Source organism: Herpailurus yagouaroundi, unplaced genomic scaffold (assembly GCF_014898765.1).
Source record: "Herpailurus yagouaroundi ecotype Mexico unplaced genomic scaffold, PumYag 165, whole genome shotgun sequence".
NCBI lineage: Eukaryota > Metazoa > Chordata > Mammalia > Carnivora > Felidae > Herpailurus > Herpailurus yagouaroundi.
In genome coordinates this window covers 6,097,373-6,116,818 of record NW_024412406.1, presented here as the reverse complement: position 1 = coordinate 6,116,818, position 19,446 = coordinate 6,097,373, and the positions used below count along the sequence as shown (strand labels likewise).

The following is a 19,446-nucleotide window of genomic DNA, read 5'->3' as shown; positions in this document are numbered from 1 at the left end:
GACAACTCAAAGCCTGGAGCTTGTTTCAGATTCTGTGTCTCCCTCTCTCCCTGCCCCTCCCCTGCTTGCACTCTGTCTCTGTCTCTCTCAAAAATAAATAAACATTAAAAAACTTAAAAAAAAATCTTTCTTCGTATTTCAGTGCTTTTTAACTCCTCTGTGTAAAGGAACTATATTCACAGTTCCCTCCACTGCATTTCACAGCTCCTGAGTGGCAGCGGCCCAGTGTGCACAGCATGCTGGGTGTGTGCGGTGTCAGCGGGAAGAGCGGCATGGGACCATGTGCGGCCCTGAGCATCAAACAGAAGCCTTGAGTGGATGAATTCTTGTACTGGGTCTAGCTCTGCCCGGCTGCGTGATGGAGGAGAGGCCACTTAACCTCTGAGTCTTAGTATCTCAGCTATAGGACGGGAATGATTCTTACCCCATCAGGAGGCTCTCGTCTACCATCTTCTCTTCCTTTATCCCTTCCCATCTATTCCCCAAGGAAGATGAGGGCAGATAGGGATGAATCAAGGACCTATCCCTGGGCCGAGTGCTGAGCAGTAAAGACAATCTCACTCTCCGAAGAACACTGATCTTTTTCAATTGCAAACCCTTCAGGGCCAGAGACCCAGGGCTGCCCCAGGCTTCTCAAGCTTCTTGGATTCTTGGAGCTGTTCTGCTCTGAGGAGATGAAAAGAGCCAAGTCGGCTCTAGGCTTAAAAGGAGTCTCCTTTTCCTCTCCTTTGCTTATCTCCCATTTTCTTGGACCATTCTCTCCTTGGACTCAGAGCAGGAGAACAGAGGGCTGAGAATTAAGTGCAGCTTGCTGGCAAGCACTGAGAAAGAGCCTTGGCCTACTTATGGCATTGCTGTTTCTGCCTGGTCACAAGGAGCCCTCCCAGCAGTCCAGCCTGGCTCCCGGGGGGACGCACCGGTATTCAGAGGCAAAAGCCTTGTGCTAACAGAGGCTTTGAATTTGCCGTCACTTGGCTTCAGCATATATATATCTAGGAACAGAGGCAGGACAATATTGAAATTCTAGCCTCTCTCAGCCTTTTTTTTTTTTTTCAACGTTTATTTATTTTTGGGACAGAGAGAGACAGAGCATGAACGGGGGAGGGGCAGAGAGAGAGGGAGACACAGAATCGGAAACAGGCTCCAGGCTCCAAGCCATCAGCCCAGAGCCCGATGCGGGGCTCGAACTCACGGACCGCGAGATCGTGACCTGGCTGAAGTCGGACGCTTAACCGACTGCACCACCCAGGCGCCCCTCTCAGCCTTTTTCTAACTCAACCAAACTAATAGTAGTCTTTAAGAGCACCATCCTATAGGATTATTATTATGATTAAATAAGATTGCACAAAAGGAAATGTTTTGAACTCTCCAAAAATGTAAGTAATAATCTCGAATTCTAAACTCTTCCCTATTCCAGTTTGTTAAGTGTTAAAAGCTACTCATGAAGCGTTGGCGGATGGCTAGATGAACAAGAAGTAAAACCCAACCAAATAGCAGATCTCTTTGGGATTTCTCCAAGGCCTCATCGTGATCATACGCCAGGGGTTGCTGCCTCCGCTTTCCTTCCCCAGGGGTGCCTTTGCTGAATGCTGTGCCTTCAAGGGGCTGAGTTGCTCGCCCGTCTTCTGTGCTCTTAGTTGGAGATCTCCAGGTGATTCCATAGCAGGATCTACACCAGAGGCGGAAAGAAAGGGGCAGAGCACGAGTTCACCCCTTGCCCGAGCCACCAGTCCTGACTGCCACACGGCAAAGGAGTGCATGCACAAAACTAGTGACTGAGAAGCTGACGCCATCTCTGAGGAAAATCACAGTGGAGGAGGACAGCGGACTCGCTGGCACTTGTCAACCGCCCTGCAGCCACATACAGGAAAAACTTCAAGGCACGGGCCCCCAGCAAGGGGTCTTCTCCTGCATGTCGCTTGTCATTTCTTGGTCCCACAACTACTTTTCAAGCATCTCCAATATGCCAGACGCCTCTAGGCTCTAGACATGTATCAGTGAATAGAAAGCCCTCGTGCCTGCCCCAGTCCCAGAGCCACAGTGAGAGGAACCCTCCCACTCAGGTTTAAGCTTCCTGAATAGCGAGGGATCCGGATTTCCCACTTCCTCATTCATGAACCTTAAGGACATCTCTTACTTAAGAACACTAGCAACTAACACTAAAAACATTCATTTTTCTCAGCATAACGCCATCTAATAACATACTGACAACAGACAGTTCTTCCGGTTAGCAGGCCTCCGGGCCTGCCCAGCCTCGTGAGGAGGTGCCATGGGCTCCTTCCTGCTAGCCTGAGGCCAACTGTTGCCTCTCTAAGCAACCAACAAAATGGCACTCCAAATAAATTCTTTTGACTCAGATTATCTGTCTGACAAAAGGAAGCTAAGAGCAGCAGCTGGGGTGGGGGAGACTTCTATTAGCATTTTAAGGTACAATGGACTTTTTCTGTCTATTTTTATGGGCCGGACTCGAAAACATCACTTGATTAAATTCACATTTCTCAGATAGGCAATTGTAATCACCCCTAACTAAATTCTAACAAATTCCATTCTGTCACAGAGTCCGAATCGCTGAGCTCTACTGAACTTCTGTGTGATGGGTGGGGACGCCGGCAGCTCATCAGGCGGAGAGGCTTGCAGGAGGTGACTTCACACCCCATCTCCTGACCCCTCACCTGGTATGATTCTGGAGCACAGGGTCCACAGGCTAAGCCTGCCTGGAGCAGCCCTGAGACAGGAAGGACGTCAATATTCTCTGCAGGACGCCGGGCCCTGATGTGCTCCAGCACCCCCACTGCAGGGTACGGTTTCAACCCCAGCGCACCATGTAATTCACTCAGTCAAAAGCTACCTGGGGCTGTGGTTTCAAAACTAATGGCCAAAGCCACACAACTTCACAGGTTATGAGCAACGTTTCTTAAAGAGACGAAAAAGAATGTAGTAGAAAATATCAGAGTGCATTGCACATACTAATGTTAAGTAGTGTTTCGTGACACTTGTCCTTCCGGTAGGTAGGTGGATAGGTGGTACATCGTTATTGTGGGTTGGGTCGTAACGTAGAATGAATTTCTACTGAGAATGCCAGTCGAAGTGGACAGACGATGGGCAAGTTATGCTCTCATTACTATTTTTTTTTAATGTTTTTATTTATTTTTGAGACAGAGAGAGACAGAGCATGAGCAGGGGAGGGCAGAGAGAGGGGGAGACACAGAATCCGAAGCAGGCTCCAGGCTCTGAGCTGTCCGCACAGAGCCCAACACGGGGCTCGAACTCAAACCGCGAGATCATGACCTGAGTCGAAGTCGGACACTTAACCGACTGAGCCACCCAGGCGCCCCTCTCATTACTATTTTTGAATGAAGATATAATTGGCACATAACATGATATTAGTTTCAGGTGTACAACATAATGATTCGGTATTTGTATGCATTACAAACTGATCGCCACAATAAGTATAGTTAACATCGTTACAAAATTTTTTTGTTTAGGGGCACCTGGGTAGCTCAGTCGGTTAAGTGTCTGACTTTGGCTCAGGTCATGATCTTGCAGTTCATGGGTTTGAGCCCCGCTTTGGGCTCTGTGCTGGCAGCTCAGAGCCTGGAGCCTGCTTCAGATTCTGTGCCTCCCTCTCTCTCTGCCCCTCCCCTACTTATGCTCTGTCTCTCTCTCACTCTCTCTCTCAAAAATAAATGAACATTAAAAAACATTAAACAATTAAAAAAAATTTTTTTGGCTTATGATGAGAACTTTTAAGATTTACTGTCTTAGCAATTTTCCAGGATACAATAGAGTATTATTAACTGTATCCCCTATTCTGTACATTGTATCCCCAGGACTTATTTGTTTTATAACTGGAAGTTTGTACTTTTTAACCCCTTTTGCCCACTCTCATCTAACCTCTCATCTCTGGAAACCACCAATCTGTTCTCTGTGTTCGTATCTCTTTATTACTGATTCCTCCCTTTTCCCATTTTGCTATTTTCAAATCTGTTTTTTTTTTTTTTTCAGTGCTGGGGAATAAACAGTGTGCTTCACTTCTCATTCTCTTGTATTCATATTCCCCAAAACTATCAGTCCTACCTGGTTGGGATTTTTCCTGCCTTGAACAGGTAATTCCAAGACATATTTTGCTTTTTAAGATGGGAGTAGCCTGGGTAAATAAGTGTCATTCACAAAATTCCACACATTTTGCAGAACTTAACAAACTTATTACACACACACACACACACACACACACACACACACACACACACACATTTTTTCTTTTTCTGGTCAAGGTAGCAAATGGTAGAATGTTTTTAGGATTTGGCCTGAGATTCATGAGAGTCCCATGCATCGTGGCACCCGCCACTTTTAGGCTGCTGGGACTCTGCATATTTACAAAGGCCTTCTGTGGCCATAGCCTGACTGACCCGATGGCCCTCCAGGATGTGCGGTGGCTGAAACAGATCCACTGCCAGTAACTTTGCTGCAGCCAATGGGTTAATCCTCCCTGAGCTGAAGCCTGACATGGTGTGAACCACGAGCTGCACTCACAGCTGTTTTAGCATTTCATGAGCCTGACAAGAAGCATTTATGTCTGACCTAAAGCTCACCTGTTGCAACGTGACTCCACGTCATTCATTCACCCTGTCAGATGGTCAACAGATACTTTTCAAGCCCCTGCAGTGGGCTCACCGTTGCACGAGGCTCCCAGAAACCCAGGGTGCAGACGCTCAGAGCCCAGCCACGGAGACACCATGCTCATAAATCACAAGGCCAGGCTGTCACTTGGGTGATGAAGGCAATGGGACTCATTGTGCACAGGAAAGGGACAAAAAGGGTTGGCCTCAGGAAGTCTGTTTTGGCTCATGGTGACGCTGGTGATGACTTTGAAGCTGTGGAGATGGAGATGGGGAATAGTTAGCATCTTCCCCCAAGAGTAATTTTCCCTAAACCTCTCCTTGAGTCTCCGGCCCATATTCTAAATTAATTTTTCTTTTTATATCCACCTTTTAGCCCTTTCGTCAATCCCATTATTGAAGTCTGTTTATTCTCCATCTCTCCCTCTACAAGGTAAGAAGCTCTATGAAAGTAGGGACTTTATCTATTTTGTTCCCTGCACTTCAACATCTAGTACATTACCTGGCAGTTAATATTTGTTCAATAAATGTATGTAGTCCATTTTCCCTGGGCTTCATTAGGCTAAAGTGGGGGCTGGGACTGATGTTTAAAATGAGTTCATAGGATAAAATAAAACAAAACAAAAACAACAAATAAAATAAGAGTTCCTATTACAAATTATGAAACAGACATCTCACTCCTACCCACCGTCGCAGTATCTCCATCCCTACCAGGTCTCTCCTGCTTCTTTCTGAGAGTTCCCAAAGATGTCTTTAGTATGCTCAGGAATTAGTTGCTGTAGGTGTGGCCACCACACTAGAAACCTCAACAAGCTGAATGGGTTCTGTGTTCTGTGACACCCTCCATGCACCAGAGCCATGGCTATGAGCCACAAAGAAGGGGGAGGAACACCTCCCACAGCAATATAGCTTCGTGCTGTATATTTGGAGGATTTGTGATAAAAAGACTCCTTCCCATATTTACTTACAGCTCCTTATTTTCCCCTGGATCCACATACGAGTCCATGAACAGCTCATCTAAAGGCAAGGGGCAGTCTTCAGTATCCCTTCTCTCTGCAGAGCACTGAGACTGAACTTGTGAGCTCAACTCTTCTCTAGGGTAAGGGATTTCCATGAGGCTATTCAGTGCACCCTTACAAGAGGAACCGCTCGATTAGCCCATCAGCCATTACTAGGCACACCTAGACTCCAGTGACCATGTTCAACCTTGAACTTGAGAACCACCACTAAATCTCTTCTTTTAAATAGAAACTTGGGCTGGCATAGGAACTTATCATGAGCTTGACCAAGCCTGTGTATCTGCCATTCAGATTTTACATAATATTCTGGAGCTTGTGTGTGGCCAGGAAGTTCAGTGAATTAGACCACAAATCCAGATGACACAGCCAGTGGCTAAATCCTGTGGGAGGACACTTAGCTTTTCTCCAACCCATGGACATTCTGCCAGTTGAGCTATCACAAAGGCAGCTTTGAGGGTGTGGAACTAACAGAAGATACCACCAATCCTACCAATACGGCTGCTGCGAACAGACCCAGTGTTACTCCTCAGATCAGAATAGTTCACTCCACAATGTCTCAACAGCATGCCAGTCAATTTGCACAGGACACTTACAATTAAACTTTAATGATCTACTACTGTGTGAGTGTTTTATCCACAAAAGAAATGCATTTGTAACAAAGGCAAATCTCAGCTATTTTTTGATGGCTTATTCAACAATCAACCACTAGTTATTGACTGCCTACTGTGTGTTAGAGTTGCTTCTCATCATGGTCCTAAACAAAAGATAACAAGGTCACCATTGTTATCCATTGTCATCCAAATGTTACACCATTGTGTAGCTTACTCTACATAAGAGCATACCATAAGTAAGAAAACAGATAAATAGCAAGGTAATTTCAGATAATCATAAGTTCCACAAAAAAAAAGTAAACAGGGCAAGATGGCATAAAAGGTGCCCGGTCTTAGCTGCCCCAGATCATTTACACCCTCCATCTCCCTTGCATTCTCTAGTATATGTGCTGGGAAGATAAAATGCTTATGTCCCAGCATCCCTTACTGCTAGGGATAGTGTGACCCAAGGCCATGAGTCCAAGTTGGACACACTGAGGAGGCCCTCCCTGCCCAATAAAATGCAGAGCCACATAAGGAAAGACTTTGATGCTTTGAACTCTCCCTCCTTCTTGTTTGGGACCTAGACATAACGCCTAGAGGTACAGCAGCTGTCTTGTGACCTTGAAATGATAATCGCAAGGCATAAAGTCAAGATGTTAAAGATGGCAGAATAGAAAGTGAGAAAGAGTCCGAGTCCCTGATAGCATCATTGAACCTTGAACAACCTTGACCTAACTACCATGGATATCTTAATATGTGAGACAGAGACTTATCGGTTTAGGCCTATACCAGGTTTATTCTTATTCATAGCCAAACACTTTCCTAATTGATAGATGGACATGAGGTTGTGGGTGGGAAGATATTCTAACCAAGGTGCTCATGGAAATCTTCTCTGAGAAGATGATATTTTAGTTGAGACCTGAATGATAAGAATGAGACAGTCATGTAGAGATCTGGGAGAAAGAAACCTAGGCAGAAAGAAGAGCAAGTGCAAATGCCCTGAGACAGAAATAAGTCTGCTGTGTTCAAGGACCAGATTTCAATGTGTCTGGAGCATCACAACAAAGGGGACGGTGGCCATACTGGAGGTCTTAGAGGCATGCAGGAGCTAGACCACGGAGACCCTCAGAAGTCATGTCAAAACTCTTTTAATTTCAAAGAGATTTGAGATAGATGGGTTTGAGATACACTTTGGAGGGAAAGCCTTCCACAAGACTTACTGCTGGATTCAAAGTAGGATAAGAGAAAACAAGGAATTAAGGACAACTCACAGATTTTTATCCTGAACAATGGATGGAGCCATTACTTATGTAGGAAAGAATGTGAAAGATCTAGGCAGGGAAAGGGAATTGTAGTGCATATGGAGGACTGTGTACATATTAAGTTAGAGATGTCCATCAGAATTGAATTGCAAGGAGCAATGTTGTATGGAAGCCAGATCCATGAATCGGAAACTCCAGGGAGAAGTCAAGTCTGGAGTCAGAAGTTTGGAACCACCTACATACAAATGGCATTTAATCATGGCTATGGATGTGCTTTCCTGGCCAGAGAATGCAGATAAAGAAGGAAGTTTCACCCTGGGGTATGTCAACATTTAGATGCAGAATGGAGGTGAGCATGCCAGCAAAGGGGACCGAGAAGGAGCATTCAAGAGATTCAAACAAAAGCCAGGAAGCTCCGAGAAAAGGGCGTTTTAAGGAGAGTCATTAGCTCTGTTGAATGATGCTAAGAGGCTGGGAAAGTGAGACAAAGAGGCTGTTGGATTAGTTCATCGGATGTATTTGGTCATCTCGCTAAGAGCAGTTTCAGAAGAGAGGAGAGGCTCCTGCCTGACTTGAGTGGCTTCAAGACAAAGTAGAGACCTCTCTGGAGTCCAGAGTAGCCCTGCTATGAAGGGGGGTGGAGAAAGGGGGCAGCGGATGCAGGATGTTTGGGTAAATCAAAGATCTGGGAGGAGTTGTTGGTTACAAGACAAGTTCTGTCTGGACAGCAAGGTAAACGGAGTGAGGTGGCAGGGTGTGATATTTATCGAGCTCCTAAGACATACTAGGCACTTTACAAATTCCAGTTCAATCCTCCCAAGGTGCCCACGAAGCTGCCATTTTTCACCTTCTTTAAGGACATGAGGGAGGCACTATAGCACACCCATTAGTACTGCAGGTTTGAGTCCAACAGAACCTGAACTCTGCTGTTTGTTAGCTGTGTGGCCTTAACTAGTTACTAAACTCTCTATGCCCCAGTTTCCTCATCTGAAAAATGCAGATAAAAGCAGTACCTACTTTAAATGATTGGTGTGAGGAGGAAAATAAAACCATCCACGTAAACCAGGTCCACAAGCTTCACACATAGTAAGTGCTCAGTAAATATTAGTTCTTCTCAGAGATGGGAAAAGAGAGCCTCTGAGGTGAACTGTCTTCATTTATTGAACAAATATATTAAGATTCTACTTTTTGTTAAGCACCATGTGAGGCCGGGGAGTATAGCCATGGACAAGATACGAAGTGTCCCTGTCTTCATAGAGCTTAGAGTCGATGATGATAATCATAAGACTAATAAAACCAACAACAGCCAACATGTATTTACTGCGTGCCAGGCCGCAGAGTTTTCACAGTAGTGAGTAACAAAAGCAGAATCTGTCTTTCTCCAATTTGTCGTTCTATTATGTCATCCTTCCCAGGGGTATCATTTTACCAGGAGAAAGAAACCCAACTCCAGTGACATAATCCTGTGGTGTGAGGACATGTTATTGAAAGGAAAACATTAGAGGTGATGACTAACCTTCCTTGCTTTCTCCACCATTTCCCCAAGATGCTATCAGAAACAGGTTGTGAGGATTGTTTTTCTCTGCATCCTGCCACACATCCCCTTCCCTGGTTTCTTCCCAAGTTGTTTAACCAATGACACAAATGCAACAGGCCCCGTGTCGCCTTTGGGTGAATCAAAGATAAGTGTTATGGGGTGAATTGTGGCCCCTTCAAAATTCATATGGTTGAAGTCCTAACTCCCAGGATCTCAGAAAGTGACTGCATTTGGAGGGAGGGCCTTTAATCAGGTAATTAAGTTAAAATGAAGTCATTAGGATGGCCCTACTCCAATATGTCTGGTGTCCTTATAAGATGAGATTAGAGGCGCCTGGGTGGCTCAGTCGGTTAAGCGTCCAACCTCATCTCAGATCATGATCTTACGGTTCGTGGGTTGAAGCCCCGCGTCAGGCTCTGTGCCGACATCTCGGAGCCTGGAGCCTGCTTCGGATTCTGTGTCTCCCTCTCTCTCTCTGCTCCTCCCCCACTGGTGCGCTCTCTCTCTCTCTCTCAAAAATAAATAAACATTAAAAAATAATTTTAAAAAATAAGAGGAGATTAGGACACAGACAGGTACAGAGAGAAGACCATGTGAAGACACAGAGAGAAGGTGGCCGTCTGCAAGCAAAGGAGAGAGGCCTCAGAGAAAAACCAGCCCTGCCAGCAGCTTGCTCTCAGACTTCTGGCCTCCAGAACGGTGAGAAAATAAATTTCTGTTGTCTGAGCCACCCAGTCTGCGGTATTTGTTATAGCAGCCCTCGCACACTAATACAATAAGTAAAACACGCCACTGGGAGAGAGGGCAGAAGGGTCGGTGCGGGGAACAGTGCAGGGCAGTGGGAGGCAAAGCCAAAGACCAGGGAACTGAGTACTTAGAGGAGAAACTGAGGGATTGAGCAAGGGCTGCGGGCTAGGGCAGTGAGGACAGGAAGGAAGGAAGTGATGGCGTAATAAAAACAGGAGAGTTTCTAGGACTAAAAAATATCCCATTTCAATATCCCCTGTTAATTCCTCACTAGATATTTCTCTTGTACTGTTTCACATAGATATTTAAAAGTGACACTTAGGGGCGCCTGGGTGGCGCAGTCGGTTAAGCGTCCGACTTCAGCCAGGTCACGATCTCGCGGTCCGTGAGTTCGAGCCCCGCGTCGGGCTCTGGGCTGATGGCTCAGAGCCTGGAGCCTGTTTCCGATTCTGTGTCTCCCTCTCTCTCTGCCCCTCCCCCGTTCATGCTCTGTCTCTCTCTGTCCCAAAAATAAATAAACGTTGAAAAAAAAAATTAAAAAAAAAATTAAAAAAAAAAAGTGACACTTATAGGCAAATGAAGCACAGGCAGGAATTTGATCTGTTGCAGTGCTTAAACAGATCATGCTGAGAATACATGGCAGGTGCCAATGGTACAGGTGTGAAGGGGGTGCACTGCTCCTCACAGACATCAGAACTCATACGGTCAAGACAGTCTTCCTGGAAGGCCGGGTTTATCGCTGGGTGCCGCGGTTACCCACCGTATTTGTCACCTTCTCTCTGTACTTTCTGACCTCCTCAGCTGTACCACGTTATCGTGCTTTCTCTGTAGGTTTGATCTTGGTGGGTTTCATGTTTTTAGAAATAATCAAAAATCTTTTAAGCATTGCTTGGTTGATGAGGTCGTTGACCAAACCGAGAATTGTACTTTTGGTCAAAAACAAAATGACATTAAAAAAAAAAAAATGAGACTTGTTGGAGAGTACTCACCGACTACTTGAGGACAAATACAGGGGGAATTCTGAAACTGTCCTGAGCAGGACAATGTAAACAGGAGTGTGTTCTCCCAGGATGAATATAGGGAAAGACAACAATCCTTCAAACAAATTAACTGATGTATCTGTTTAAAATCTCATCTCCTTTCTTCAACGTGATGCCTGACATGTTGCATTGACAACCTTACGTATTACACTGGAGAATCCCATGCCTAAGCTAACAGACACAATGTACAAATGTGCTAACGGTAACACACAAATAAGAATATGTACCAGATGTCAACAGTAAATGGAAACCTGATCTCAATTTAATAAATATTCTTCGGGGCGCCTGGGTGGCACAGTCGGTTAAGCGTCCGACTTCAGCCAGGTCACGATCTCGCGGTCCGTGAGTTCGAGCCCCGCGTCGGGCTCTGGGCTGATGGCTCAGAGCCTGGAGCCTGTTTCGGATTCTGTGTCTCCCTCTCTCTGCCCCTCCCCCATTCATGCTCTGTCTCTCTCTGTCCCAAAAATAAATAAACGTTAGAAAAAAATAAATAAATAAATATTCTTCATAGAAAAATACATCTGACCAAGAAAAAAAAATCTTTAAAATTCCATCTTTAATATTGGGTTAGAGGAGAAATAAAATGTTCTTTCTTATATTCAATACATTTTCATTCAAGATACTGTTTTGCTAAATTGCTCGAAGTATAGGGGAGAGGATAGTAAATGCTTGTAGGGAGTAAGTCTAAGGTAAATTTACAAAAAAAAAAAAAAAAAAGAGCATTTCTCCTCTCAAAAGAAGCTCCTTCTTAAAAGTTAGAGAGAGAGGAGCCAAATCATAAAAGACTCTTAAAAACTGAGAATAAACTGAGGGTTGATGGGGGGTGGGAGGGAGGGGAGGGTGGGTGATGGGTATTGAGGAGGGCACCTGTTGGGATGAGCACTGGGTGTTGTATGGAAACCAATTTGACAATAAATTTCATATTTAAAAAAAATAAATAAAACTGTAATGGAAAAAAAAAAATGAAAAAGCAGCTCCTTCTTATCACAGTATCAAGTCCTGATCAAGGAGTCAGAAATTTTGACTAATCCAGAATTTTGGTCTCACCCTGTCACTAAGACACTGTGTATTCCTAGGCAGGTCCCTTAAAGACCCTCTTCAGCTCTCACAACCTCAAGATTAGAAAAAGAGTCACACAGTCTACCAAGTGAGTCAGCCAGGTGCCCCTCCCTACCTCTCTCTTATCTGGGCTACAAAACTCCCTTTTCTAGGCTATAGGAAGAAATGAGCACCTTTAGTCCCTAATCACATGAAAGCATGTCATTTCTTTCTACATAAAGAAATACCATAAAAGTTATACACCTTAGGGGCGCCTGGGTGGCGCAGTCGGTTAGGCGTCCGACTTCAGCCAGGTCGCAATCTCGCGGTCCATGAGTTCGAGCCCCGCGTCAGGCTCTGGGCTGATGGCTCAGAGCCTGGAGCCTGTTTCCGATTCTGTGTCTCCCTCTCTCTCTGCCCCTTCCCCGTTCATGCTCTGTCTCTCTCTGTCCCAAAAATAAATAAACGTTGAAAAAAAAATTAAAAAAAAAAAAAAGTTATACACCTTAGTTAACCTTCACATGTTAAATCATGAGAAATGATAATAAATTTGGTTCACTGTTATAAAATAAACTCCCTTCCTAGCCCTTTTGTCTGTTTGCTCAATTCAAAATTTGAACAGTATGATCAGTTTATATTTCTGGTATTCGTATAAAATCAGTACTTCATAAATATGAATCATGCTATTAACTGCATGTATGCTGATGTTGTCTAATTACTATCATTTGCATACCACACAGCTCTTAAATAAGTCAAAAGACTAAAAGGAAGTTTGGAAAGTGCACTGCATATTTCGGTCTGCAAGTCCACACATTACAACCTGATCTTTAAACATAAGTAACTTGATCTTGAACATATGTAGGAGAGACTTTCTACTTTCTAACCATTCCCACCCTAGTCAGCCTACAAACTCAAGGAGAAACTCATAAATAACCCCATGCAATAGGAAGAAGATTATGAATTTGTTTTATTTCAAGCAGAATGAAGATATTTTGAAAACATTTTTAAATTTAGAAGTCTTTTTTCACATGAACTGGATTAAATTTTTTTTTTCTGTTCAAATGAGGGGAAACAATGGTGGTAAGTTTTCATTTAAATATAGAAAAGCAAAGGGGCGCCTGGGTGGCTCAGTCGGTTAAGTGTCCTGCTTCCGCTCAGGTCATGATCTCGCGGTTTGTGGGTACAAGCCCAACAATGGGCTCTGTGAGGACAGCTCGGAGCCTGGAGCCTGCTTCGGATTCTGTGTCTCCCTCTCTCTCCGCCCCTTCTCCGCTCATGCTCTGTTTCTATCTGTCTGTCTCTCTCTCTCTCAAAAATAAATAAACATTTAAAAAAAATTAAATATGCAAAAGCAAACGGATCATGGAATGAAGATTATGACTTCTGTTTATATAATATTTGAGATAATAAATGATGTGGATCCTTGAGCATCAAAGCAATCAAAAACTACATTATGTTGCAAAGTATCTTTGGTCAGTGTTTTTAATACTTGGATTCTAAGAAGGGTTGGCTGTGACAGTGGCCATCCACTACATAAAACTCTAAAATAACAGCAATCATATAATAGACCTGGCAGGGGCAAAGCCATTAAGAAATATGCTTGTAGGGGGGCCTGGGTGGCTCGGTCAGTTAAGCATCCAACTCTTGATTTTGGCTCAGGTCATGATCTCACGCTTCGTGAGATGGAGCCCCGCAGCAGGTTCTGCGCTGACAGCACAGAACCTGCTTGGACTTCTTTCTCTCCCTCTCTCTCTGCCCTTTCCCCGTTTGCACACACATGCTCTCTCGCTCTCGCTCTCTCTCTCTCTCTCTCTGTCTCTGTCTGTCTCTGTCTCTCTTTCTCCAAGTAAATAAATAAAAACAAAAAGAAATATGCTTGTAGAAGTTATCAACAGAAACTATCTCCTTAAATGATATCCAGCTTTAACCATAGCAGTTTCTTCTGGAGGCAAAAGTCTTATTTTCTTCTTTCACAATAATTTATTCTAAACCAAGAAGCCATTTGAGAATAGAAAAACACCCCAAGAATGTGTATTGTTCTACTCAGACGGAGAATCCTCAGTGAGGAAAACAAGAGTTAACAGTATACTCATTTTTAATACTTCTCGGGTAAACTTTTCTGGCTATTCTGACTTCCCAGTATTTCCTCCAAGTACATGTTGGTGGGTCCACAGCAGTTCTCAAAGTGCAATTTCCTGGACCAGGAACATCAGCATCATCACTAGGGAACTTACTAGAAATACAACTTGCCACATCTCACCCAGCCTTACTAAATTAGAAATGCTGGTGAGGTGCCCAAGGACATTTTTTTGACAAGTCCTCTGGATGCTTCTTTTTAAAAAAAATTTTTTTTAATTTATTTCATATTTTAGAGGAAAGAGAGAGAGTATGAGCAGGGGAGGGCAGAGAGATGGAGACAGAATCCAAAGCAGGCTCCAGGCTCCATGCTGTCAGCACAGAACTTGACGCGGGGCTCGAACTCACAAACCGCGAGATCATGATCCGAGCTGACGTCGGATGCTTAACCGACTGAGCTACCCAAGTGCCCTGAGAAGTCCTCTGGATGCTTCTGATGCTCCCTGAAGTTTGAGAACCACTTGTCTCCAGCACATGGCCGGCCTGACGTTCACTCCATTCATTTTTCCTTCCTGCTAATGCCTTAAATCCCAATCCTCCTCAAGTCTGACCCAGTTATTTCATCAAACTTTGACAACTTCCTTACTTGAAACAGCACCTAACATTTACATACCACAATTAAGTATCAACTGTATCTGAAGTGATTTGAGCCTGCTGTGTCTTATATTGTCCTCTACATTTTTTCTTACCTATGTCTGTTTTATCGTTTCAACTGAATTGAAAGCCTCTTGAAGGCAGGAACTATGTCTTATTTTACTTATTTTATTATTCTTCCCATAGCATCTGTCCGTGCTCATGGTCTTTTCTTCTTCCCATCAACTCCCATGTATCCAAGTTCTACCCACGTTTCAAGTTTGAGCTCAAATGGCACTTTCAATGACCTGCCTTCTTCTCTGCATCTAAGTATTTTCCTTCCTTGGAAAAACCAAAACTTTATATCTTTTTTGTTCGCTGCCTCATATTACAGTCATTCGTTTGTGTCTTATCTCTCTCATCATTGAAGATGGAGATAATTATTCTAAACCACTGGGTTTTTTTAACCACTCTTTAAAAAAAAAAAAAGAAAGAAAGAAAATAATCTATCATGCCTCAGGGTAGGCATGTATAATTAGTTTATTTTCCCCCAATATTTATGACTCTGATTTTGGGTAATCCGAGTATTTACATAGGAAGTAACTCTCACATTTCAGAGATACAGATACTGTATTTCTCCTAGGCACATTGTGGGTCTGGAAGGGGGTCTGTGCGCTGGAGACAATTGTTACAATTTGTGTGGTCTAATAAGCGGTCTCAGAAGATTAGACATGAAGTAATGGGAATCTGCAGGAAATCGAGCCATAAGGAAATCAGGGCGACTTGAAGCCACATTGCTAAGGAAGAAAAGAGCCTCACCCCAGGGTAAGGACCAGTAGCAGAAGGCTTAATTGTTACCATGTCATGGTGTGAACCCACTGTGTCGCTGCCTGAGCTAATGGGAACCTGATGCAGCCAGCTTCCTGAAACCCGCCAGTCCTGACTTCAAACACGGGCAGCCCATCCTGCAGGATCAGGCAGGCTGGAGTCACAGGTTTATTTCCTCTCCAACAAAAGAGTATCTCCCCGCCCCCATCCCCACTCCCCCATCAGCGAAAATGGGCTACAGCCGCCACCCTGGCTGGGTTTGGGGACCACCCCTCCTGGTTTCCCCATTTCACACTTAATTCTAACCTCTCCCCCTCCCTCCATGAACCTTCCAGACTCCCCTGAGTAGCAGACCCAGGAGCGAGAGAAAGTTCACAGGTCGTTTGCCAACAAATCCCACTCGGCCAACTGGGAGTGCATACCAGGTTTTCACACTCGTGTAGTGAGATCAGGTGTTGAGAATTCATCCTTGATGGGAACGGGCAGTGCCAGCAAAGAGAATCGGTGAGTCAGCTGAAAACTTCGGGGGTCTGGCTCTCAGGTTCCTACCTGTGTTTTTCACTTGTTTTGCCACAGGTCTCTTAAGGAGAAAATGCCGAAGTTGCAGGCACAGAATCCTTCCGTTTATGTGACTGGAAAAGTGTTTACAGTCCTCGGTGTCTGGGGTCAGCCCAAAGCCCCAAGGCAGGCAAGTATTGTACCAGGGGCCGTTCTGGAACTTAAAGCTTCCCGGGCTCTTTCTCTGACTCCAATTCCCACAGGCAGCCTTGGTGTTTTGCCTTTGCCGAGATTTCTGCGGTTCCCCTTTTCACATCCCTTATCGACATGTAAACTCCACACTAGGGTGAAAAGGTAGGTGTTTAAGATAGACGGCAACAGCTGGGATTAACTGCCTCTTAAAATGCTGTCTTAATGAAATGCATCTCTTTATATTTGGGGTATTTGTAAGCACAGAATGAGAATGAAACCTGAGAAGATTATGTGATAACCAGACTATATCCTGTCAAGAGGGAGAGTGTTTCTCCAATAACACAAAGATGAGCTTCTAGATAGCCTACCAGATAGCCTCCTTCCGCCCAGCGTCTCCCATCGTAAATCTACATTCTTACCCTGGTTTTTTGTAGATTTTTGAGGATAGAGCTCATTTCCCTGGAGAGACAGGCCTAAGGAAAGATCTGGAACGCCTCCAGTTAAAAAAAAAAAAGCCACCATTCTGCTTAATCAACATTTGCTCCATCGGAATCAATATCCTGCAGAGGGTGTTTTTCATTGTTCTCCAGTCTGTTTGCAGGTGGCAGAGCAAAGATTCCGTACGTGATAAAGATTTGCTGAAAAGGAAAAGAAAATATTCCTCAGAATAGCAAACACGCCTCCCAAACGCTCCTTTTACCAATGAGCTTCCTTTTACGAGATGCTCTGTCTGGCTTTGCACACTCAAGAAACTTCAGTAACCTGACAACACCTCTCTTCCCAGAGTTATCTACTGTTTCTCACTGAAAGGGCTCAGCCCTTTCCCATGCGTCTAAAAAGTTATTGGTCCTCTCTAAACCTTAATTTCTCTATCTTTGATCATAGTTCCCTACCCTGTAGTTTGTAGATGAAAAATAGCGTGTCTGAAATTACTAGCCCATGCTGGACAGTCAATAATAGACTCCCCTACTCAATTTACCCACGAATAGAGAGGAGGCAGATAGGTTTTAGAATCAGAACTGGGTTCAAATTCTGACCACTTTTCATGAAGTGTCTGTTAACGAATCCCTTAACCCGGAATCCTCCCTGAATTTCAGTCTCCTCATCTATAAAAAGAGGATAATGATCTCTCTCCTCGTTTCAGAAAGAGCTGGTAAGAACCAAAGGGACAAATATAAATCTTTAATAGACAAGTATTGTAATTTGTATAGTTACAAACTGTAAAGCACATAAGTCTTGTGAATTATAGTCGTCAATATCTTCACAACTGAATAAAAATACCTTGAATGCTACTGACATCACAAATATACTTAAGAAAGCAAAGAAAAATATTGAGAAATTTTGAAAGCAATTATCTTGTTATCGTGTTCTAATTTTGACTGGTTTTATCAAAATTTTTACTCTCTTTGTGGAAGGCTTTTCTAGAGAAGTTGTGCCAACTGAGATCACCAGAACCCATGCTCTTGAGCTACAAGGAAGGGACCCAGAAAACGAAGGTCTCTTGAAGTTCAGAATATATGGATACCCAAATAATTTATGAAACTCCAGTTGACTAGAAGATTATTTGTGTTTGTGGCACTCATCTTTCTCTGTTTGGGCTCCCTCGGCTTCCTGAAAGAGATCAGGGCATTCTGGGGTCCAGTGTAGGTGGAACAGCTGGAGATCCTCCTAGCCTCCTGGTGTCACAGCTTATCAGTGTTGACGGACAGAACACATAAGGCCCTGCCTGCCTTGCTGACCAAACAGAAACACACTCCTCTTTTTCTACTGGACTCTTTGCTTCTTGCAAAGGAAAGAGCAACTTCATTTATGACACTGAAATATGAAGCAATCAATGCATTCATGTCACCGGGAAATTTCCACCTCGGATGTCACTAACGTAATTCTATGACTTAACCCATTTCTTTGGAGCTGCAAAGTCTAACCCAGTCAACTTTTGATCATCTTCAAAAGAAACAGCGTAGACTTGATGAAAATCATATGCACATGAGACCCTCCTTTTGATTCAACAGGAAGAGAAGTGTGAACAGTCTATGAATTGAAGAATACACATATCAGATAAAACAAATACATATGATATAAATGGCATACGCCCCCCCCCCCCCACACACATACAATCCATGATTGGTAATTTTAAAAGAAGTTAATATCTGTAAATTTTGACTTGGGGCTGAATAGTTCAGATTTCCAAATATATATAAGATATGTAACAAGGTTTTAGTGGAATGCATTGCTTTTGTTAAGTTAATTTACATCTCAAATGAGAAAATATGCATAACCCTGAAGAAGTCTGAATGTACTTTCTCATAATGAGATTAATAAGTAAAAATCAATGAATTCATTTATTGTTCATCCCATATTTAGTCAGTACTTACAGTATACCAAATGCTGTGCTCCTACTGAACATACATTGACGAGGCAAACAGACTTGGTCCCTACCCTCTGCATCGGCATTCTGATATTAAAATGGCATGTGCAGCTTCACTGCCGTTGGTCTAAGGAAGGAGAGTCTGGTAGAAGAAAACTATCTCCACACTTATGGTAACCTCCACCTTACACTAGACCAAAAGGCAGGAAAGAGTCTACTTTGTCACTTGTCAAGGCAAATCTGAGGCTGTCAGAGCAGCAGCCTGGCATAACCATTAAGAGCACAGGCTCTGGAGTCAAACTGTCTGGGTTGAATACTGGCCTCTCCTCTCTAGTTGTATGCTCTTTGGCAAGATACTTGATCTCCCTGTAAATCTGTAAAAAACGAGCCATATTAATACCCCCCTCCTAGGGCTATTATAATGATTAAGTCAAAACATATAAAGCGGTTAGAACAGTGCCTGGAAAAGAGCAGGTGCTCAATAAATGCTGGCAATTGTTTTTCATATCCGACCTCATCTCCCATCAGGGCTCCGCACACAGCCTGGGGTCCGGGCAGGGTTACCTCCACTCTTCACATCTGCCACAATTTCCCTGGCCTGCCCTCTCTCCACAGTCCCTCCGTCCTTGTACACATGGTGTTCCATCAGCCTGGAGAACCTTAGTGTGTCTTTTGTTCGCAGCAAGCTTTTCATGTATCCTTCAAGGCTTGGTTCAAACTCACTTGCTCTGGAAAGATCTCCTTAACCCCCAACTGCCAGTGGTTGGGTGCCTCTCTGCTCTGCTTGGCTAACAGCTGTGCGTAATTCCAATTCTCTAACACACACTGGATTTGGAGTGCGTACTTGTGTGTTCCATCCCACCAGATGGGGGCTGCTATGAAGCCATAGAGAGACTCAATCAATCTTTGTTAAATGAACAAATAAATTAGTAAATTGACAGAGAGAGGAAGGAAGGAAGGAAGGAAGGAAGGAAGGAAGGAAGGAAGGAAGGAAGG

The 19,446-nt window shown here is 43.9% G+C and overlaps 1 protein-coding gene across 1 annotated transcript in view; it reads right to left on the bottom strand.

The window, feature by feature from the left end:
- Positions 1–4,732: 4,732 nt before the first annotated feature.
- MRPS28 (mitochondrial ribosomal protein S28) overlaps positions 4,733–19,446 on the bottom strand; it is a 204,859-nt gene continuing 190,145 nt past the window's right edge. Inside the window, exon 3 of the mRNA XM_040487533.1 lies at positions 4,733–4,874. Coding sequence (XP_040343467.1) covers positions 4,748–4,874 — 127 coding nt within the window. The 3' untranslated portion in view covers positions 4,733–4,747. The remainder of the gene's footprint in view (positions 4,875–19,446) is intronic.